We start from the raw sequence: 18,867 nt of genomic DNA, 5'->3' as shown, positions 1-18,867 counted from the left end.
TGACGAGTCGAGACGTTAAGGTGTGCAAAAATTCTTTATTTTGAAACGCAAACAAAGTAGTCACCCGAGTCGAGTTAGACAGCCAAATTTTAACGATGTGTATTCTATTCCCGTGGCGCTAGAATGAACGGTTACAAAAAAAATCCGCAAAGAAACCCCCGCGCTCATGTGACCGCGCCAGCCAATCGCGAGGGTTCTATAGTAACAAGGCCACCACTAGGGGCCGCTACACTACTACCATCATCAGTTGTATCATCAGTGAAGATAAGTGAGCCAGTACCTTCAGCAGCCATACATGCCCAGGCCAAAACACTCCCACCACCGTGGTTCACAGATGAGGTGGTATGCTTTGGATCTTGGGCAGTTCCTTCTCGTACTTTGCTCTTGCCATCAGTCTGATATAAGTTAATCTTTGTCTCATCTGTCCACAAGACCTTTTTCCAGAACTGTGGTTGCTCTATTAAGTACTTCTTGGCAAACTGTAACCTGGCCATCCTATTTTTGCGGCTAACCAGTGGTTTGCAACTTGCAGTGTAGCCTCTGTATTTCTGTTCATGAAGTCTTCTGCGGACGGTTTGGCTGATGTCTCTAACAGTTGTATTCGTGTTTCTCAGTCTCATAATGGCTTCTTTGACTTTCATTGGCACAACTTTGGTCCTCATGTTGATAAACAGCAATAAAATTTTCCAGAGGTGATGGAAAGACTGGAGGAAAGATTAGGTGCTGAAGCTCTCTTATACCTGCATGAAGGAGGCAATTAAGCACACACCTGAGTAATTACAAACACCTGTGAAGCCATGTGTCCCAAACGTTATGGTGCCCTGAAATGTGGGGGGGGGGGGGGGTGGGGGTGGGGGACTAAGGATAAACACAGCTGTAATTTCTACATGGCGAAACCAAAATGTATAAAATGGCTTTTAATAAAATTTGACGATGTGCACTTTAACCACATGTGATGTTTTTCTATTACAAATCTCAAATTGTGGAGTACAGAGGCAAATAAATAACTTATGGGTCTTTGTCCCAAACATTATGGAGGGCAACAAAGTGAACATCATTCCATTAACCTTTGGGCTCGCCCATTTGTATCTCATTCATGGTGTCAACCTTTGGCATAGTTTGTGGCACCAGTGAATCAAAAAATCGTGGGTTCAAATCTCACTATAGAAAGAGAAGATTTAAGATCAGTTTTAACATGTTGCTTTACTTTACCAAAAATGCAGCATGGAAACAGTTGTAGGTTTCATAATAAATCTAATTGTTTTTTTCTACATAAAAGTTTTAATGCAAAGGTTAAATGTAATAACAATAATATTTAGAATGACCATAGATTTAGGAGTGAGATTTGAGGTCCATTAGCACAGGATAAAAATAAACTCAGTTCCTATTTAAATTATGAAATTAAGTTATGACTGTAGAAAAAGGACAAAATTGTTGAATATATTTATATCTGTTAATTACAATCATTTAAAGTCAGCGGGCATTATAATAAATGTGGAAAAGCTATACATAAGATAGATATAGATATGCCATTTATTGTCACTATACATGTACAGTGAAACTGAAAGCTGCTCGTACTCAGTGCATACATACAATTTAGCACAAAAAACAAGAAACAGAAAAACAAAAACAGAAGGGAGATTGGGGGGGGGGGGGATAGGTGCACAATTCTGCGGCGCTACATACATATATACATATATACAGATGGAAGTCTGGGTGTTGGGCAGTGGAGTCAGTGCATGTGTGAATTTGAATTAAGAGTAGTTATAATTCTCGGAAAGCAACTATTTCTGAGTCTATTTGTCCTGGATTTGATGCACCTATAGCGCCTTCCAGAGGGCAGCAGGTCGAACAGTCCAAACGCAGGATGGGAGCTGTCTTTGATGATCTTCTTTGCCCTGCTAAGGCAGCGGGAGGTGTAGATGTCCATCAGGGAGGGGAAAGGGCAACCAATGATCTTCTGCGCTGTCCTAGTTACCCTCTGAAGCCTCTCCCTGTCTGCCATGGTGCAGCCGCCATACCATGCTGTAATGCAGTATGTCAGCAGGCTCTCGATGGACGAGCGGTAGAAGGTCAGCAGCAGGTTAGAGTCCAGGTTGTGCTTCCTGAGGACCCTCAGGAAGTGCAGCCGCTGCTGAGCCTTCTTGATGACTGCTGTCGTGTTGTCTGTCCAGGAGATATCAGCAGCGATATGGACGCCGAGAAACCGGAAGGTGTTGACCCTCTCCACACACTCGCCGTTGATATGTAGGGGGACTAAGTCGGTGCTGTGCCTCCTGAAGTCGACAATGAGCTCTTTTGTTTTCCTGGTGTTCAGAGCCAGATTGTTTTCTGAGCACCAGGTTGTCAACTTCAGGACTTCCTCTCTGTAGGCTGCCTCGTCTCCCTTTGAAATAAGTCCGACTACAGTAATGTCGTCAGCAAATTTGACGATGCGGTTGTTGTTGTGGGCCGGACTACAGTCGTAGGTGTAGAGACAGTATAAGAGGGGGCTTAGCACACAGCCCTGTGGGGAGCCGGTACTCAACCTGCGAGTGGAGGAGAGGTGGGGGCCGAGTCTCACAGTCTGGGGCCGGTTGGTGAGGAAATAACTGTTGTAACCTAATATTTTTGCAGTAAAACCAGATAAAAGATTCAGTCTGTTGATATCAGTAATATGAAAAGAGAGAAGTGTATTAATTTCTGAACAAACGTTATCTTAAACTCTGCAAAACGGCTAAAGAGGTTAATATGAATCTCAGATTTTCAGTTGTAGAAAAATTGTATGTGTAAAGGTGAACCTTAGTACCAGGAATAGTGTTTGAAATCACAGTCACAAGCACCATGTTTAAAAACAAATGTTTGTGCTTGCTTCTGCTTCACATCCAACAATTCAAATTTCATAAATAGTAGACACAAAACGCTGGAGTAACTCAGTGGGTCAGACAGCATCTCTGGAGAAATGGAATAGGTGACATTTTGGGTCAAGACCCTTCTTCAGACTGAGAGTCGGGGGAAAAGGAAACAAGGGATATAGACGGTGATATAGAGAAACGTAGAACAATGAAAGATATACAAAAAATAATGATGATAAAGGAAACGTCATTGTTTGCTGTGAGATAGGTGAAAACGAATTACAGACAATAAGACTCAACAAGACGACTTCGACACTAGTCCGACTTGGGTGAGGGAAGGGATGAAGAGAGGGGGGGATGCAAGGGTTACTTGTAGATAGAGAAATCAATATACCACTGGGTTGTAAGCTGCCCCAGCGAAATATGAGGTACTGTTCCTCCAATTTGCATTTAGTCTCACTCGACAATGGAGGGGGGCCCAGGCCAGAAAGGTCAGTGTGGGAATGGGAAGAGGAATTAAAGTGTTTGGCAACCAGGAGATCAGGTAGGTCCAGGCGGACTGAGCAAAGATATTCAGAGAAACAATCGCCCAGTTTACGTTTGGTCTCGTGGATGCAGTTGAGTCCACACCTGGAACAACAGATACAGTAGATGAGGTTGGAGGAGTTGCAAGTGAACCTCTGCCTAACGTGGGAGGATGTTATAAGAAAGGTATTGTCAAGCTTGAAAGGGTTCAGAAAAGATTTACAAGGATTTTGCCAGGATTAGAGGGTGTGAGTAAAAGGGAGAGGTTGAGTAGGCTGGGTCTCAATTCCATTGAGCGCAAGAGGATGAGGAGGCACAATTGCAAGATTGGAGAGTTTATAATGATCATCACAATGCCTGCAACTGAGGGCTGATAGATTGCATTTCATTCTTAACACTTTCCCAAAGTTGCAGAAGAATGCAGAAAATAGGCCAAGTGCTTTCAGACAGGTTAAAGGCAGGGAGGTAGCTATAAGATTATTTTCTCTGGAGTGTTGGAGGCTGAGGGGAGACCTGATAGAGGTTATAAAAAATTATGGGAGGGCTAGATAAGATAGATGGAGTCCTTTTCCCACCAGGGTGAAAATGTCAAAGATTGTAGGTTTAAGGTGAGGGGAGCAGAAGTTAAGAGAGATGTGCAGGACAAGTTGCTTTTCCCCATATTGGTGGGTGCCTGGAATGCACTGCCAGGGTTGTGGTGCAGGTAGATACAATAATAGCATTTAAGAGGCTTTTGGATAGACATATGGATATGCAGGGTATGGCAAGATATGGATCACATGTAGGCAAGAGAGAGATCACTTTAACTTGGTGTCATGTTCGACCTGGACTGAAAGGTCTGTTCCCATGCGGTACTGTTCTATGAATGGAGGTATAAGGATAGATGTGGTGGGGAAGGGGTAGGAGAGAAAAGAGGCGTCAAGTCTAAATTATACTAAGGCACCTCACACCAGCTTGCCAGGTGGCACAGGAGGCACGAGTTGTACTTCACTGCCTTCTGCCCTTCACATTACAGTAAACTCCAATAATTCAGCACCTTCGACACTGTGGTGCAGAACTGGCACATTTTTTTGGACGGTTGGGTATTGCTCCTATTAGTACATCAACATTTCTCTAATTCACCTTCATTACAAGAAAAAGCTTGCCACTGTAAAATAATAATTTTTCTAATGAAGCAGGCAAGTTTGAATGGAGTGTGTCAAAATGGGACCCTGGCCAGTATAAAGGGCATACAGCAAACATAATCAGGTGAGCCAAATTCTAGGCTATAGTAATTTCCAAACATGCAGATAGCAGATTATAGGAGTTTTAGTCCATGTAGTTCGTTCCTTTTTCAGACACATCTTAAATGAACAAAACTTCTGTTTTATGTACTTTGCATTTTTGTCATTTGGGTGAATGAATGGAAAATAAAAACAGTAAAGCTACATCATATTCTTCTATACCACAGAAACAGCATAACCGTACTGGTGGGTGTGACAAAGCATATAGTTACATGATTGCTATTTAGTCCAAAAGCTGCAACAGGCTTTATTTGGGCCTCAAGTATAGCTTTATTTTAAAACACCATGTCGAAGGAGCACGGGCTGAAAGGCTGACGGCTGGGCTATATTATTGTGTATAATAATTAAATGAACAAATAAATGGCTTTTCAGATTCCTCACTTTTCTCGTTTTCGGTCCTTCAGGATCTTCATATCAATCATACCTCCCGTCTTCAGTTTAAAGGGGTCATCCTATCCAAAAGGAAAAATAATGCTGCAAAACAGATGCTAAACAAAAATATTCTCTTGCCAGGTCGAGACTATCCGGCAGTTCTCCCGGCCGCTCTCCGTGAAGGGGCTACAGGAGTTTATTGGCATGGTGAATTTTTATCGCCATTTCGTGCTGGCTGCTTCTCTGATCAATGCTCTCCTTGCCCGGCCTCTCAGTTTAGGTGGACGGCCATGTCTTGGTAGGTTTGCAGTTGTGCCATACTCTTTCCATTTTCGGATGATGGATTGAACAGTGCTCCGTGAGATGTTCAAAGCTTGGGATATTTTTTTATAACCTAACCCTGCTATAAACTTCTCCACAACTTTATCCCTGACCTGTCTGGTGTGTTCCTTGGGCTTCATGATGCTGTTTGTTCACTAATGTTCTCTAACAAACCTCTGAGGCCTTCACAGAACAGCTGTATTTATACTGAGATTAGATTACACACAAGAGGACACTATTTACTAATTAGGTGACTTCTGAAGGCAATTGGTTGCACTGGATTTTATTTAGGGGTATCAGAATAAAGGGGGCTGAATACTTTTGCACGCCGCACTTTTCAGTTTTTTATTTGTAAAAAAATTTGAAAACCATGTATCATTTTCCTTCCACTTCACAATTATGTGCTACTTTGTGTTGGTCTATCACATAAAATCCCAATAAAATACATTTACGTGACAAAATGTGGAAAAGTTCAAGGGGTATGAATACTTTTGCAAGCCACTGTATCTAAAGAAACTTTTAGAGTCAGTTTTTATATTCCCCGCAAGTTTTCTTTCATGCTCTTTCTTCCCCCTCTTACTTAATCCCTTTGTCCTCCTCTGTTGAGTAAATTTCTCTCAATCCTCCGGTTTGCTGCTTCCTCTGGCTAATTTATATGCCTTTTCCCTTGGACCCTTGAGCCGCATTCCCCATTTTATTTTTTCGCCAGACAGGGATGAACAATTTTTGTAGTACATCCATGTGGTCTTTAAATCTTTAAGTATAATTTGCCAGTATATCCTAGCCAATTCCTGTTTCATACCTTCAAAGTCTCCTTTTTTTAAGTTCAAGACCCTGTCTCTGAATTAACCGTGTTACTTTCCATCCTAATGTAGAATTCAACCATATTATGGCCACTGTTGCCCAAGGAGCTTTGCACAACAAGATCGTTAACTAATCCTTCCTCATTCAACAATACCCAGTCTGGGATGGCCTGTCCTCTAGTCGGTTCTTCTACATATTGGATTAAAAAACCATCCCGTATACATTCCAGGAAATCATCCTCCACCAAATTTTATTGGCCAAGTCTATATGTTGTGGCAGCCTGAGCCATTTTGGTATCGAACCGTTGGAAGCCGTCCTGCACTCGGGAACTTCCACTACGATGTGTGCACGTGCTGCTCACTGGATCGCCCGCTTTGGTGTGCTGGTGGACATCTCCAACAGAGGTGCGCAGTTCATCTCCGAGTTGTGGTTAGCAATGTCCCGGCTGCTTGGTGCTCAGCAGAACCACAGTACGGCCTATCACCCGCAAGCAAACAGCCTAGTGGAGCGTTTCCACCGGCACCTGAAGGCATCTCTAACGGCACAGTTCACGGGCCCGGACTGGATGGACGAGTTGCTGTGGGTCCTGCTGGGCATACGCACTGCTCCAAAAAAGGACCTGGCAATTTCCTCGGCAGAGCTGGTGTACAGCGCCCTGCTTACGGTCCCAGGGGACTTAAGACAGTCCACAGAGACAGTCTCATGCCTGCCGCCCATGTTGATGACAAAAGTCGTGGTTCCGTGTTGCAGAACTTGGAATGGTCCCTCATAAGGCCTTTGCTGTGGTGTATGGTGGGAATCGCTGCGAAGGAAGACGTACTGGCAGTCCAGGAGCGCAGGTGGGACGTACGTGGCGGTGAGTCCGTGGCGGGACGTTGGGACTGGAGAGAGCACGCCCACCATCCCGGCGGCACGTGGACATCAGGAACCGCCTACGACCAGGCTGACACGCCTCTGGGAGAAGGTGCGTGCGCTCTTCAGTATCACCGTACCAGTATCTCCTTGATACTGTATTTACATCCTTAAAAATGGTTGTCCCACAGCTAAAGGATTTGTGGAATAAATTGTTCTTTAGTCTCTTCACGGAAATGGCATCAACGACAACAGAGATGCTTATAAGAAGCAGCAATATCCAAATGTTTGGTAGTAATAAGCATAAACATGTATTTGAGACATTCTAGATGTGGGAGTGGTGATCCAAGTAGAGATGATATTTTTTTCAGGCAGAATCGACCAATCTAACCCTCTTCTGTGCTTAAATGTCTTGCTTCACCTGACAGCTACATAACAATACGTGCATATCAAGTGTCAAGTTTACTCGTCTTCAGCAGCCAACCAATTATTTATAGTGACTTTTGTTCTTGCCACAATGAGGCAAAGTCCTGTAATATCAATCAACCCTAACTTGGGGATAATATATAATCATCTCAGTGATGCCGTATGAAACAGTGTTTGTGTTGAGAATAGGTGTGTTTGGGGATTTGTGGTGGTGGAGTGAAGAGTTGTTGCTTCTATGAATATATTTCATACAAAATAAATGTCTATCCTTAGGAGCAGCTACAGAAATGGATCCGTGGCAATGTGTCCACGTGTGCCAGGTCCATGTTCATTTTTGATGAAATGGACAAGATGCAAGCAGGCCTTATTGATGCCATTAAGCCTTATTTGGAGCACTATGATAACATTGATGGAGTGGTGTACCGGAAGGCGATTTTCATTTTTCTGAGGTAAAAGATATATTTATAGTGAATCACATGAACAAAGTCTATCATCAACTTTAAGAAATAAAAATATTAAATTTGAAATAGAAATGTAATTGGGTACATTATTTTATTGACAATTATTGCACATTTACTGAAGGCTTTGTAATATATTGTAAATGCTATTGAAATTATAATGGAGGGAATAAATGTAATGCAGGATCAGTCATTGTAGAACAACAGACAACAAAGCAAGCAGTGGTCTAAGAGCTGAGCAACAACTGAAGCATGCCATGTTACATGATGTTCAATTTAAACCTCAAGACCTATATTTGTGTTTGTTCATAAGTTCTAGGAGCAGAATTAGGCCATTCAGCCCATCAAGTCTACTCTGCCATTCAATCATGGCTGATCTATCTTTGCCTCTCAATCCCATTCTCCTGCCTTCTTCCCATAACCCCTTAACACCAAACAAGCATTCTTAAAGAATAAGAATTAACTTGCATTCATGTAATATCTTGTTATATAATACTGACCAGAATACTATACAGTCGATGAAATACCTTGGAAGTGGTCATTTCCATATTTCCTAATGGAAGGAGTTTATTTTAACCTATTGAACCTATGACCAGTCAGAACTGTTCCATTTCCCTCCCCACTAATTTTCCTTATTCACCTACACTCTCATTAATTCCCTCCAGGTTCTACCACCCAACCAGCAAGGCTAATTAACCAACCATGCAGCACATTTTTGGGATGTGAGAGAATATTTGAGACCCCAGTGAGAAACTCGTTGTCACAGGAAAGAATGTAAGCTCCACACAGTCAGCATCCAATCAAATTTGAACTTGGGCAACTGGCACTGAAGCAGGAGCTCTCATATCTATGCCACTGTGCTGCCCATAGGAAGCAGGCCAGCTGATCTGAGCACAACAGCTGCCACAAACACATTTGATAATTAGTCAGATAATTTCTGTGCCTGAAATTGATTGTGGGATTTGTATTGGTCAGGACACGGGAGGGAGCCTCCCTGGTCTTCTGCAAAATAACACAATAGAATATTCGACAATCAGCTTGGAGGACATATTTAACATTTTATTTTAAAGAAGACATCTCCAACTGTTCCATCACTTCATCAGTACTACAGTGAGATGCCATCAGAGATTTCATGATAAATTCTCTGGAGCCTCATGATGTAGAAATGCTTGAGAAGGATGGGGTAGTTATGTTTTGTTGAGTTGAGGTGTATTAAAGCCTGCAAGCTCCAGAGGATACCCTTTGTGACTTGTCATAGATCTGTACAGCATGAAACTGGCCTTTTGGTCCACCATGTCTAAGTTGACCAAAGTTGGTATACAGGCCTGGTCCTGTTGGCCTGCATTTGGCCTGTAGCCCTCAGAAACCTTCCTATCCATATAAATGTCCAAATGTCTTTTAAAAGGCATCATTGTTTACACTTCTACAGCTTCCTCTGGCAGCTAATCCCAGACACAGACTATACTCCAAGTGAAAAATTTGCCCCATAAATCTCTCCCCTCTCACCTTAAGCCTTTGCCAGCTAGTGTTTGGTTCTTTGTTATATATCACTATTGTTTGTTGTGAACAGCAATGCTGGTGGAGAGAAGATTACTGAGATTGCACTGGACTTTTGGCGCAGAGGAAGCAAAAGGGAGGAAATTCAATTGAAAGATCTTGAAAGTAAACTGTCTATCGGAGTCTTCAATAACAAAAACAGTAAGTATGTATGCTAAATTTTGGCAGTTTGAAATGAACTGCACTTCGAATCTCCTTTGTACAATTTGATTAATATATACTTTTTTGCTTAAAATGAGGAATGTGCAATGAAGAACACTGGAACAAAATATGCTCCCCAATTGGAAATTTGTACAACCATTGTGACGGCACAGTGGCGCAGCAGTAAAATTGCTGCCGTACAGTGCCAGAGACCTGGGTTTGATCCTGACTACGGGTGCTGTGTGTATGGAGTTTGTACATCCTCCCTGTGACGGTGTTGGTTTCCTCCCCCATTCCAAAGAGGTGCAGGCTTGTAGGTTAATTGGTTTCTGTAAATTGTTCCTAGTGTGTGGGATAGAACTGGTGTATGGGTGAGCGTTGGTCGGCGTGGACTGGCTGGGCCAAAAGGACTGTTTCCATGCTGTATTTCTAAACTAAACTAAACATCCTTGTCAATTTCATGAAGGCTATTCTAGACGTTTTTGGACTTTGTGCCTTTGTTTATCTGTTCATATATTTTTCCATGAGTATTCTAGTTACCAGTGCACATCTATGGCATTCCTTATACAGGTTTGACAGGTTTGACAGGTTTGGGAGCTGCATGCATCCAATTCTATTCTGACATGCTTGCAGTTTGCATTTATGTGCTTTCCAGTATTGACTACTTGAGGGTAATCAAAGTGCTGAAAGTTCTTCTGAGGAAGGATCACTGACTGGAAATGTTGACTGGTTTATCTTTCCACAGATAATGCTTGAGTTCTTCTAGCATCTCTGCTTTTGTTTCAGATTTCAGCATCTACAGTTTTATTTGTTTTCCATCAAAGGTTACAACACTGGCGGATTGCCTTTTCTTCTTGTAGTCTCAGGCAAAGATCCTATAGCAGAGCTGATTAAATTACACTTTCCAGAAAATGAAAAGATCTATTCAGTCAAAGGCTGCAAAACCGTAGCCACCAAGGTGGATTTTTACTTGTAGAATGTGTGTGTTTTTTAAATTGAATATATTTTGCTTTTTGACACTGGACACTTTTTTAATAATAAAAAAAAGAATGGGATAATTGATTGCTGCAGTTGATGGATTTACCTGGGGATTGCGCTATTTGAATCTATCTCAATTTGCCAGTTTGTTCCTGTAGTGATTTTAAGCTGCTATTTAAAGATTGAGAATTTCACACATGTTTACATACATACAGTAGGGAAGTAATTAGTTGAAAATGATTGCATAGCTTGACAGGTTGCATAGATTGAGCCACTGCACTTCTTTGAAAATAAATTTTTTTGGCCATTTAAAATTGAGTAAATGCTCTTGACGAAGGAACCATGCAAAGAAATCAGCACTATATTATGTTCAAGTTTAATCCCACCGTCCCACTTAAAGAAATGACAACGAGAAGAAACTAATTTATGTTGCAATGCACACAACAATCCATTCATGCACAAGGTACTCAATTTCTCCTTTGTAGCAAATGTGAAAAAGCATATCCAACATGGACTTTTTGTTCAACAATTTTCTTGTTTTGTACTGATATTTTTGTGTCAACATTTTTACAGGTCAAATCATGTAAAGTGGATATATTTGTTTTTAACTAAAGCCAGTTAAGATGGATACGTTTCCTAAGAAGGCAAATAGTGTCTGTTTTAGCAATTACTTTTACTATACAAAATATTTCATACAGATACTAGAATAATCTTTGTTATAGTGTCCCTTATGTGACAGGCTCATGATTAAAATAAACACATGTTACTTGGTAAAACATGAAAAGTCTGATATTTTTAGCTTTATTTTTTCCACTGTATAAAGGTTTTATTTTATTTTTTTAAATGTCACCATGTGAAAATACATGTTATTTTATCAGATTCTTTTCAATTGGATTTGTTTTGTGAATTGCATTTCTAAAGTAATTTAATCTAAAATGACTGGTGCTGGGGTGGTGGAACATTATATATTTACAGTGCGCTGTAAAACAAGAATACATTAGTTTATAAAGACCCATCATTTATTTATTTGCCTCTGTACTCCACAATTTGAGATTTGTAATAGAAAAAATCACATGTGATTCAAGTGCACATTGTCACATTTTAATAAAGGCCATTTTTACACATTTTGGTTTCACCATGTAGAAATTACAGCAGTGCTTATACATAGTCTCCCCATTTCATGGCACCATAATGTTTGGGACACAGCAATGTCATGTAAATGAAAGTAGTCATGTTGTGTATTTTGTTGCATTTACTTTTTTTTATGCAATGGCTGTTTGAAGTCTGCGATTCATGGACATCACCAGTTGCTGGGTATCTTCTCTGGTGATGCTCTGCCAGGCCTGTATTGCAGCCATCTTTAGCTTATTCTTGTTCTGGGGGCTATTCCCCTTCAGCTTTCTCTTCAGCATATAAAAGTCATGCTCAATTGGGTTCAGATCGGGTGATTGACTTGGCCACTCAAGAATTTTTTAGCTGTGAAAAACTCCTTTGTTGCTTTAGCAGTATGTTTGGGATCATTGTCTTGCCGTAAAATGAACCGCCGGCCAATGAGTTTTGAGACATTTGTTTGACCTTGAGCAGACAGGTTGTGTCGATACACTTCAGAATTAATTATTCTACTTTGGCTAGTCGAGATGTTAAGGTGTGCAAACAAAGTAGTCACCCGAGTCGAGATAGACAGCCAAATTTTAACGATGTGTAATCTATTCGTGTGACGCTAGAATGAACGGTTACAGAAAAAATCGAAGAAGCTCCCGCGCTCATGTGACCGTACCAGCCAATCGCGAGGGTTCGATATTAACAAGTCCACCACAAGGGGCCGCTACAGGACCCACCCCCAGAACCCGAGGTACGGAACTGAGCAGGAGGGTGGACCCGACGACTGGCCCGCGTGGTAACAACAGACGGGACGGGCGGTACAGGTGAGGCTGGCGGAACAAAGCCAGGAGACCTTGACGGTGTGGGAGGAACAGAAGCAAGAGGTGCGGGGAGAACAAGCACAGCAGGTGCCACTGGATCGGCCAGCAGACGGCCCCTAGGTCGAGGCTACGCCACCACTACCGGGCTGTAGACATCCAGGTGAGCCGGTTTAAGCCGAGCGACGGGGGCGATCTCCCGGCCCCCAGCGTCCAACTGGAAAGTCGCGACGCAACACCCAGAACGAACCATCGTAGACACGATGCAGTGCGGACCGATGCAAATCCCTGCGGACAAAAACAAATAAGCAGTTTTTATGTTCTGGCGGCACGTGGACCAGGGCTGTCCCATGCCGCGAGGTAGGCACAGGAGCCAGGCCGCCCACTAGCTGCCGGAGACTCGCCAACACCGCCTGGATGTCTTCCAGCTGCCCTCGAACCATGCAGGGAGGAAATCCCTGGTCACCCGCAAAACTGAGCCGCAGACCAACTCGGCGGACGATGCATCCAAGTTCGCTTTGGGGGCCGTGCGGATGCCTAAGAGCACCCGAGGCAACTGGTTGACGCAGTCCGGACCTGTGAGCCGTGCCTTCAGTACCGCTTTCAAGTGGCGGTGGAACCGCTCCACGAGCCCATTTGCCTGAGGGTGATAGGCGAAGATGTGGTGCAACTGCGCCCCGTATATCTTCGCCAGCGAAGCCCACAACGAGAACGTGAACTGAGCCCCCCAGTCGGTGGAAATGTCTGCCAGAACCTCAAACCTAGCTATCCAATTGGCCGCGAGTGCCCGGGGACAAGACGTGGCGGAGGTGTCCGACAGCGGAATAGCCTCAGGCCACCTCGTGAACCAATCCACCACCGGATCGCCAGGTTCGGGGTGCCCTCTGACATTTCCACCGACCGGGGGGCCCAGTTCACCTCTTCCTTGTGGTCTGCCCTAGCCCAGCTCTACGGTGCCCAGTTGCACCATATGATTGCCTACCATCCGCAGGCTAATGGGCTGGTCGAAAGGTTCCGTCGGCGCTGAAAGCTCGACTTACGGGCACAGACTGGGTGGACCAACTGCCCTGGGTCCTCCTTGGTACATGCACCGCATCGAAGGAGGATTTGGCTACTTCCTCGGCCGAGCTCGTGTACGGCTCGGCCCTGCGGGTGCCTGGGGATTTTCTGCCTGCCGCCCGCGGTCAAGTCGCATCAGCTCCAGCGCTGCTGGCCAGCCTTCGACAAAGGGTGAGCACGTTGGCCCCAGTTCCCACTGCCAGGCATGGTTCGTCTGCAGTGCATGTGCCCACGGTGTTACAACAGTATGCCTATATCTTCATCTGCAGGGATGCTCACCGCTAGCCATTACAACGGGACTACGAAAGCCCATTCCGTGTGCTGCGAGCCGTAGTCGTCACGTTGGGACTGGGGAGAGCGCGCCCACCATCCCAGCGGCACGTCGACATCAGGAACCGCCCACGACCAGGCTGACACACCTCTGGGAGATGGTGGGTGCGCTCTCTCCAGTCTCAACGTCCCGCCATGGACTCACCACCACGTACGTCCCACCTGCCCTCCAGGACTGCCGGTACGTCTTCCTTCGCAGCGATTCTCACCATACACCACTGCAATGGCCTTATGAGGGACCTTTCCAGGTTCTGCAACACGGCACCACGACTTTTGTCATCAACATGGGCGGCAGGCATGAGACTGTCTTTGTGGACCATCTTAAGCCGGCACACTTGGACATTGACAAACCAGTGCAGGTGGTTTGTCGTCTAAGAGCCATTTAGACAGACACATGAACAGGTAGAGAACAGACAGATATGTTGATCCTTGTCACAAGGGTAATTGAATACAAAATTAGGAAAGTAATGCTGCAGTTACCCACATGTCTTTGAGGTGCAGAGGAGCAGTTCCATCTTCCCACCTTAAAGCTCTTTCGTCTAGTCTTTGACATTTCCACCCTGAGAAAAAGGTTCTGTCCACCTTATCTATGCCTCTCATAATTTCATATACTTCGGTTAGGTCTAGGGTTGCCAACTTTCTCACTCCCAAATAAGGGACAAAAGGTCAAAATTAGGGGCAAATTCCCAATATCAATTCGTTGACTGACTCGGCCGTGGCTGGGTAAATGATGAGTTGGCCCGGGTGCTGGACTGCACACAAATCCCAGCCGGCGGGCCAGTTGCGGATTTTGATCCAGGCCACGCGATGTTGTATGCAACATCCTGCACCCCATCCAACTCATGACCCGATGATCGGCCATGAGAAGGAATAAGCGAAGGTCCGAAGGTCGGACAGCTGGCCGGGCTGCTGACAGACGGGGCCACGAGCGAGGCACTGCTGCTGCACTCCATGGGCTGCACTGCATCGGGACGGGTGAGACGGGGCCATTCGCAGCGCTCCGAACCAACAGTCCCCTTGACCCGAGTAGTCGCAGTCAAATACGGGACAAGTGCGGACAAACCAACTTAGCCCAATATACGGGATGTCCCGGCTAATACGGGACAGTTGGCAACCCTCGTCAGGTTCCCCTTCAAACTCTTACATTACAGAGAAAATAATCCAAGTTTGTCCAACCTTATAGCTAATACCCTCTATAATGCAAGCAAAATTGTGGTAAACCTCTTCTGCACCAAAATGTTAGTGGAGCAGCCAAATCAAGTGCTGTGCATTGTATAGATAGGACATACAGGTAGTGAGGAAATTAGTATTTAGTAATGGATGGTATTAAGAGCTGCACTGATTTAAGGCCAGTAGGGAGTATTCCATCATGTTACCGAGTTGCGCCTTGTTTTTATTCCATCGTGTTCATGATGTCTCTTGTAATATCTCTCTTTTCAGTTTCTTCCACACACTTTTCCTTCACAGACCTCAGTCATCTTTTGCATCAAATACTTAAATCAATTCATTTTTGAAAATCATTGAACCCGCTGCCCAGTGTTTTATAATATATAACAGGTTTTATATTTATAATTACAGATTTTGCCAAAAACATGAGTATTGAAATGCTTTTGAGGACTTTGTGCATCCTCTGAATTTTTTTTCTTCAGAGATCTTATTTCAAGTCCAAAAAAATTGTCCTGCGTTTGACGTGTGCCTGAATCATCAAGCTCTGTCAAGGCTTTACGGTTCTGAGCACAAATCAAAACTTAGAAGAATCTTCCGCCCTTGTATATTTGGATATTTGGAGACTCCCCCCAGAAATAAATTCTGCAAGGAGGACAAATATGGATGTGTCTAAAACTATGGGGAAAAGATCGAAGATAACAGTTTACTCATCCAGAAAATTGTCATATTATTAGTAGATTCACGTAAAAAGAAACAAAAAATAAATAGGTGAGTAGGGAATAGAATAATATGTTGATTGGATTAGATGGGGTTCTATAATCTTAATTGTATTCGTTCCAAAACTTATTCATTTTTTTCCCTTCTCGTCACAAATGCTGCTGGATTTACTGAACAGTTCCAACTCTCCAGAAAATGAGACAAAGAGTGATAGTGAGTGTGAGGGACAAGTTGACTGTTGTCAGCACCATATTCCTGCCTGTGTGGATGCCCCTCACAAACATGTCTGTCTGAGGGTTGGGGGGGAGGAAGGTCAGAGGGGCGGATGTGACGCTGCCTGCTCTTCCGCTGGGTTGTCAGGGCTCGCTGGCCGCTGCGTTGAGGCGGGGTCTTGTGCCTCGTCGCCTGTTAGGGGGCGGCCGCCAGGAAACCGACAACATGAAGGTGATGGTCCGGGCTGTGCTGCTCGTGCTCTTGTCCACCCCTTTTCTGGCGGTCGTGGAGTCCATCAGTATGGGCACTTTTTTTACCGGCCTCTTCCCCAAACTGTTCTGCAAGTTCCAGGAGTGTTGTGATGACGAGTGCGTGAAACTCAACCTGACAGGTAAATGGTCGTGACATCTCACTGCCACGTTAACATACACCGGCTATTTATTTGTGCTGCATCCGCATGCCACAGGCCACCTTGCAACACGTCTGCTTTCTCTGTTGTGACCAAAGATAGGTTGTGACAATGAACAATGCTGTGGGGAATTACAATGCAAATTCAGATTTGGATACAAATCCAGTAATAAGCCAGTAATTACTTGGCCCTGAATAATAGGGAGAAGAAATTGATTTCTTTAATCTTAACTTTATTTGTCTCTTTTGATGAGTGGAGAGTGAAAAGTGGTCATTGATATAGTGTTGTTTCTATAATAATGTAATAAATAAATAAAACAGTACACCACAGGAAGCCTCTCATATAGGAGGGTTGCACGTCATAGGGCACTGGGTCATAGGGCTTGACGCACGGAGCCACTCAATCCATCTGGAGGACATCCGTCACTTCTGGTATATGTTATTAATGCTAGAAACGCATACTTTCCTACCTGTTAAAAACCGCCAAAATGTTGAATTTTTGCGCTGAAAAAAATAGTGGATCGGGGTAAGTGTGAGAGACATGTACCCAACTTTAGAATTCCAAAAGTGAAGTGAAATGAAGGGACAACAGCAGCTACGCCTAAAGTGCTTGGTAAACATTGGCCGTGCAGATATCGGAATTGAAAATATTGGGAATTATCGCGTTTGCTCACTGCATTTCATCAACAGTAAGGCATTATTTGTGTTCAAGAAGGAACTGCAGATGCTGGAAGATTGAAGGTACACAAAAATGCTGGAGAAACTCAGCGGGTGCAGCAGCATCTATGGAGCGAAGGAAATGGGCGACATTTTGGGCCGAATCCCTTCTTGACATTATTTGTGCTTTTTCTTGATCCCTTTGGTATCTAAAAATTCTCAGAAGTGATAAATCTGGTTGTAAAATTTTCTTCAGATGCGTTTTCATTTTGTATGTAAAAACCCACTTGGGAACCATGGGCGATTAAAAAAAATCACAGCCAGATTTATCACTTCTGAAACTTTTTAGATGCAAATGGAATCAAGAAAAAACACAAATAATGCCTTAGTTGATCAAATGCAGTGAGGAAACGGCCAATGTTCGCCAAGCTCTCTGTTGTTGTCCCTTCAGCTCTCACTTCTATCTAACGTCATTTCTCCTCACTTTTCGAATTCTGAAGTGGGCTAAATGTCTCACACACTTATCCCTGATTTCAATAATTATTTGCAGCACAAAAATTGACATTTTCTGCGGGTTTTAACGGGCCCGCTACGTTGGAAACAATGGTAAGTGCCTACCTGTAGTACATCGCGGGTAATCCATTTGGAGTAGCGTAGCAACAGTACGGGTCATGGATCGTGACCCGACTGCCGTGGAACCTCCCCATACTTTTATTAGGTCTCCTGACCTCCAATGCTCACAGAACATAGAACAATACAGCACAAGAACAGGCCCTAAAGCCCACAATATCGGTGCTGAACATTGATGCTGGGTTAAATTACTCTCCTCTGCCTGCACATAACCCTCCATTCCTGCAAATCCATGCGCCTGTCTAATTGCGAGATTCTGGCTGTGATCTGCATTTATTTGCCTGAGATGGTGGTTCCAGTTATCAGTATTTCTAAACTGAGATTGTACTTCCACGCCCTGTGGTTGTTGGCTGTATGGAGTTTTCGTGTTCTCCCTGCGACTGCATGAGTTTTCTCCGGGTGCTTCGGTTTCCTCCCACATTCGAAAAACGTGCCGGTTTGTATGTTAATTGGCTTCTGGAAATTGCCCCTGTAGTGTAGGATGCAAAAGTGGGGTAACATAGAACTAGTGTACAGGTGATTGATTGATGGTCAACATGGACTTGGTGGACCAAAATATGCTGTGTCTCTAAAGCTAATACTAAAAACTCTGCAATTAAGATAGATTAGGTGCAGGAGGAGACCATTCAGCCCTTTGACGTTCAAATCATTTGCTTTCCCAATTGCTGGTACTCACTTATTTACATATTTACATGAACCAACGGGTCAAGATTACACTGTACATCACTATTTACCAATCTCAATGTTTAAAATGTTTGTTTTTATATCTGATATAATGAATTCCCATCTTCATCGCCCCGCTTCCAAGTCGTGTAATTTGGCCATATCTATCATGATTTTGAACTCATCTTTACATGAAACATCCACCTCTATCAGTATTATCGATAAACCTCTACACCAATCAACATGTTGTTCTATTCTTTACTCACATATTTTGTTTTAGCTTCATACAGTCTCTTAATCTAATTTGTAATATAAATTATGATGGGCCAACACTGATTCCTGTCACAGCCGAGTCGCAGGAATCTGCCTGCATTGAAGATTCCAGATATGGGGATAGAAGACTTGCCTGGACTGGAATCTGGAGTGACACAAGTAAATGAATGAGGTTTTCCTAAGGATATTAGATGAAGTAGGACAGATGATGAAACAAAGATGGAAGTAGGCAGTCTTTGTGTCGTTAAGAATGTCAAAAACATTTACAGGGTAAGAAAAG

At 43.6% G+C, this 18,867-nt stretch overlaps 1 protein-coding gene across 5 annotated transcripts in view; it reads left to right on the top strand.

Annotated features, from left to right (window-relative positions):
• LOC129712024 (torsin-1A-like) overlaps positions 1-18,867 on the top strand; it is a 49,764-nt gene that overhangs the window by 21,865 nt on the left and 9,032 nt on the right. For 4 of the 5 annotated variants that reach the window (XR_008725981.1, XM_055660156.1, XM_055660157.1 and 1 more), the window contains 2 exons: positions 7,691-7,866; positions 9,446-9,573. Coding sequence is in view for 4 of the 5 variants with exons in the window: in XM_055660156.1 (XP_055516131.1) it covers positions 7,691-7,866; positions 9,446-9,573 (304 nt within the window). In the remaining variant the exon portion in view is untranslated. Of the gene's footprint in view, positions 1-7,690; positions 7,867-9,445; positions 9,574-16,079; positions 16,348-18,867 lie in introns of those variants that run through there. The other variant, XM_055660159.1, reaches the window with a different exon arrangement.

This window comes from Leucoraja erinacea, chromosome 31, assembly GCF_028641065.1.
Source record: "Leucoraja erinacea ecotype New England chromosome 31, Leri_hhj_1, whole genome shotgun sequence".
NCBI classification, from domain to species: domain Eukaryota; kingdom Metazoa; phylum Chordata; class Chondrichthyes; order Rajiformes; family Rajidae; genus Leucoraja; species Leucoraja erinaceus.
The sequence above is the reverse complement of the archived record's forward strand: the minus strand, read 5'-3'. Positions and strand labels throughout refer to the sequence as shown.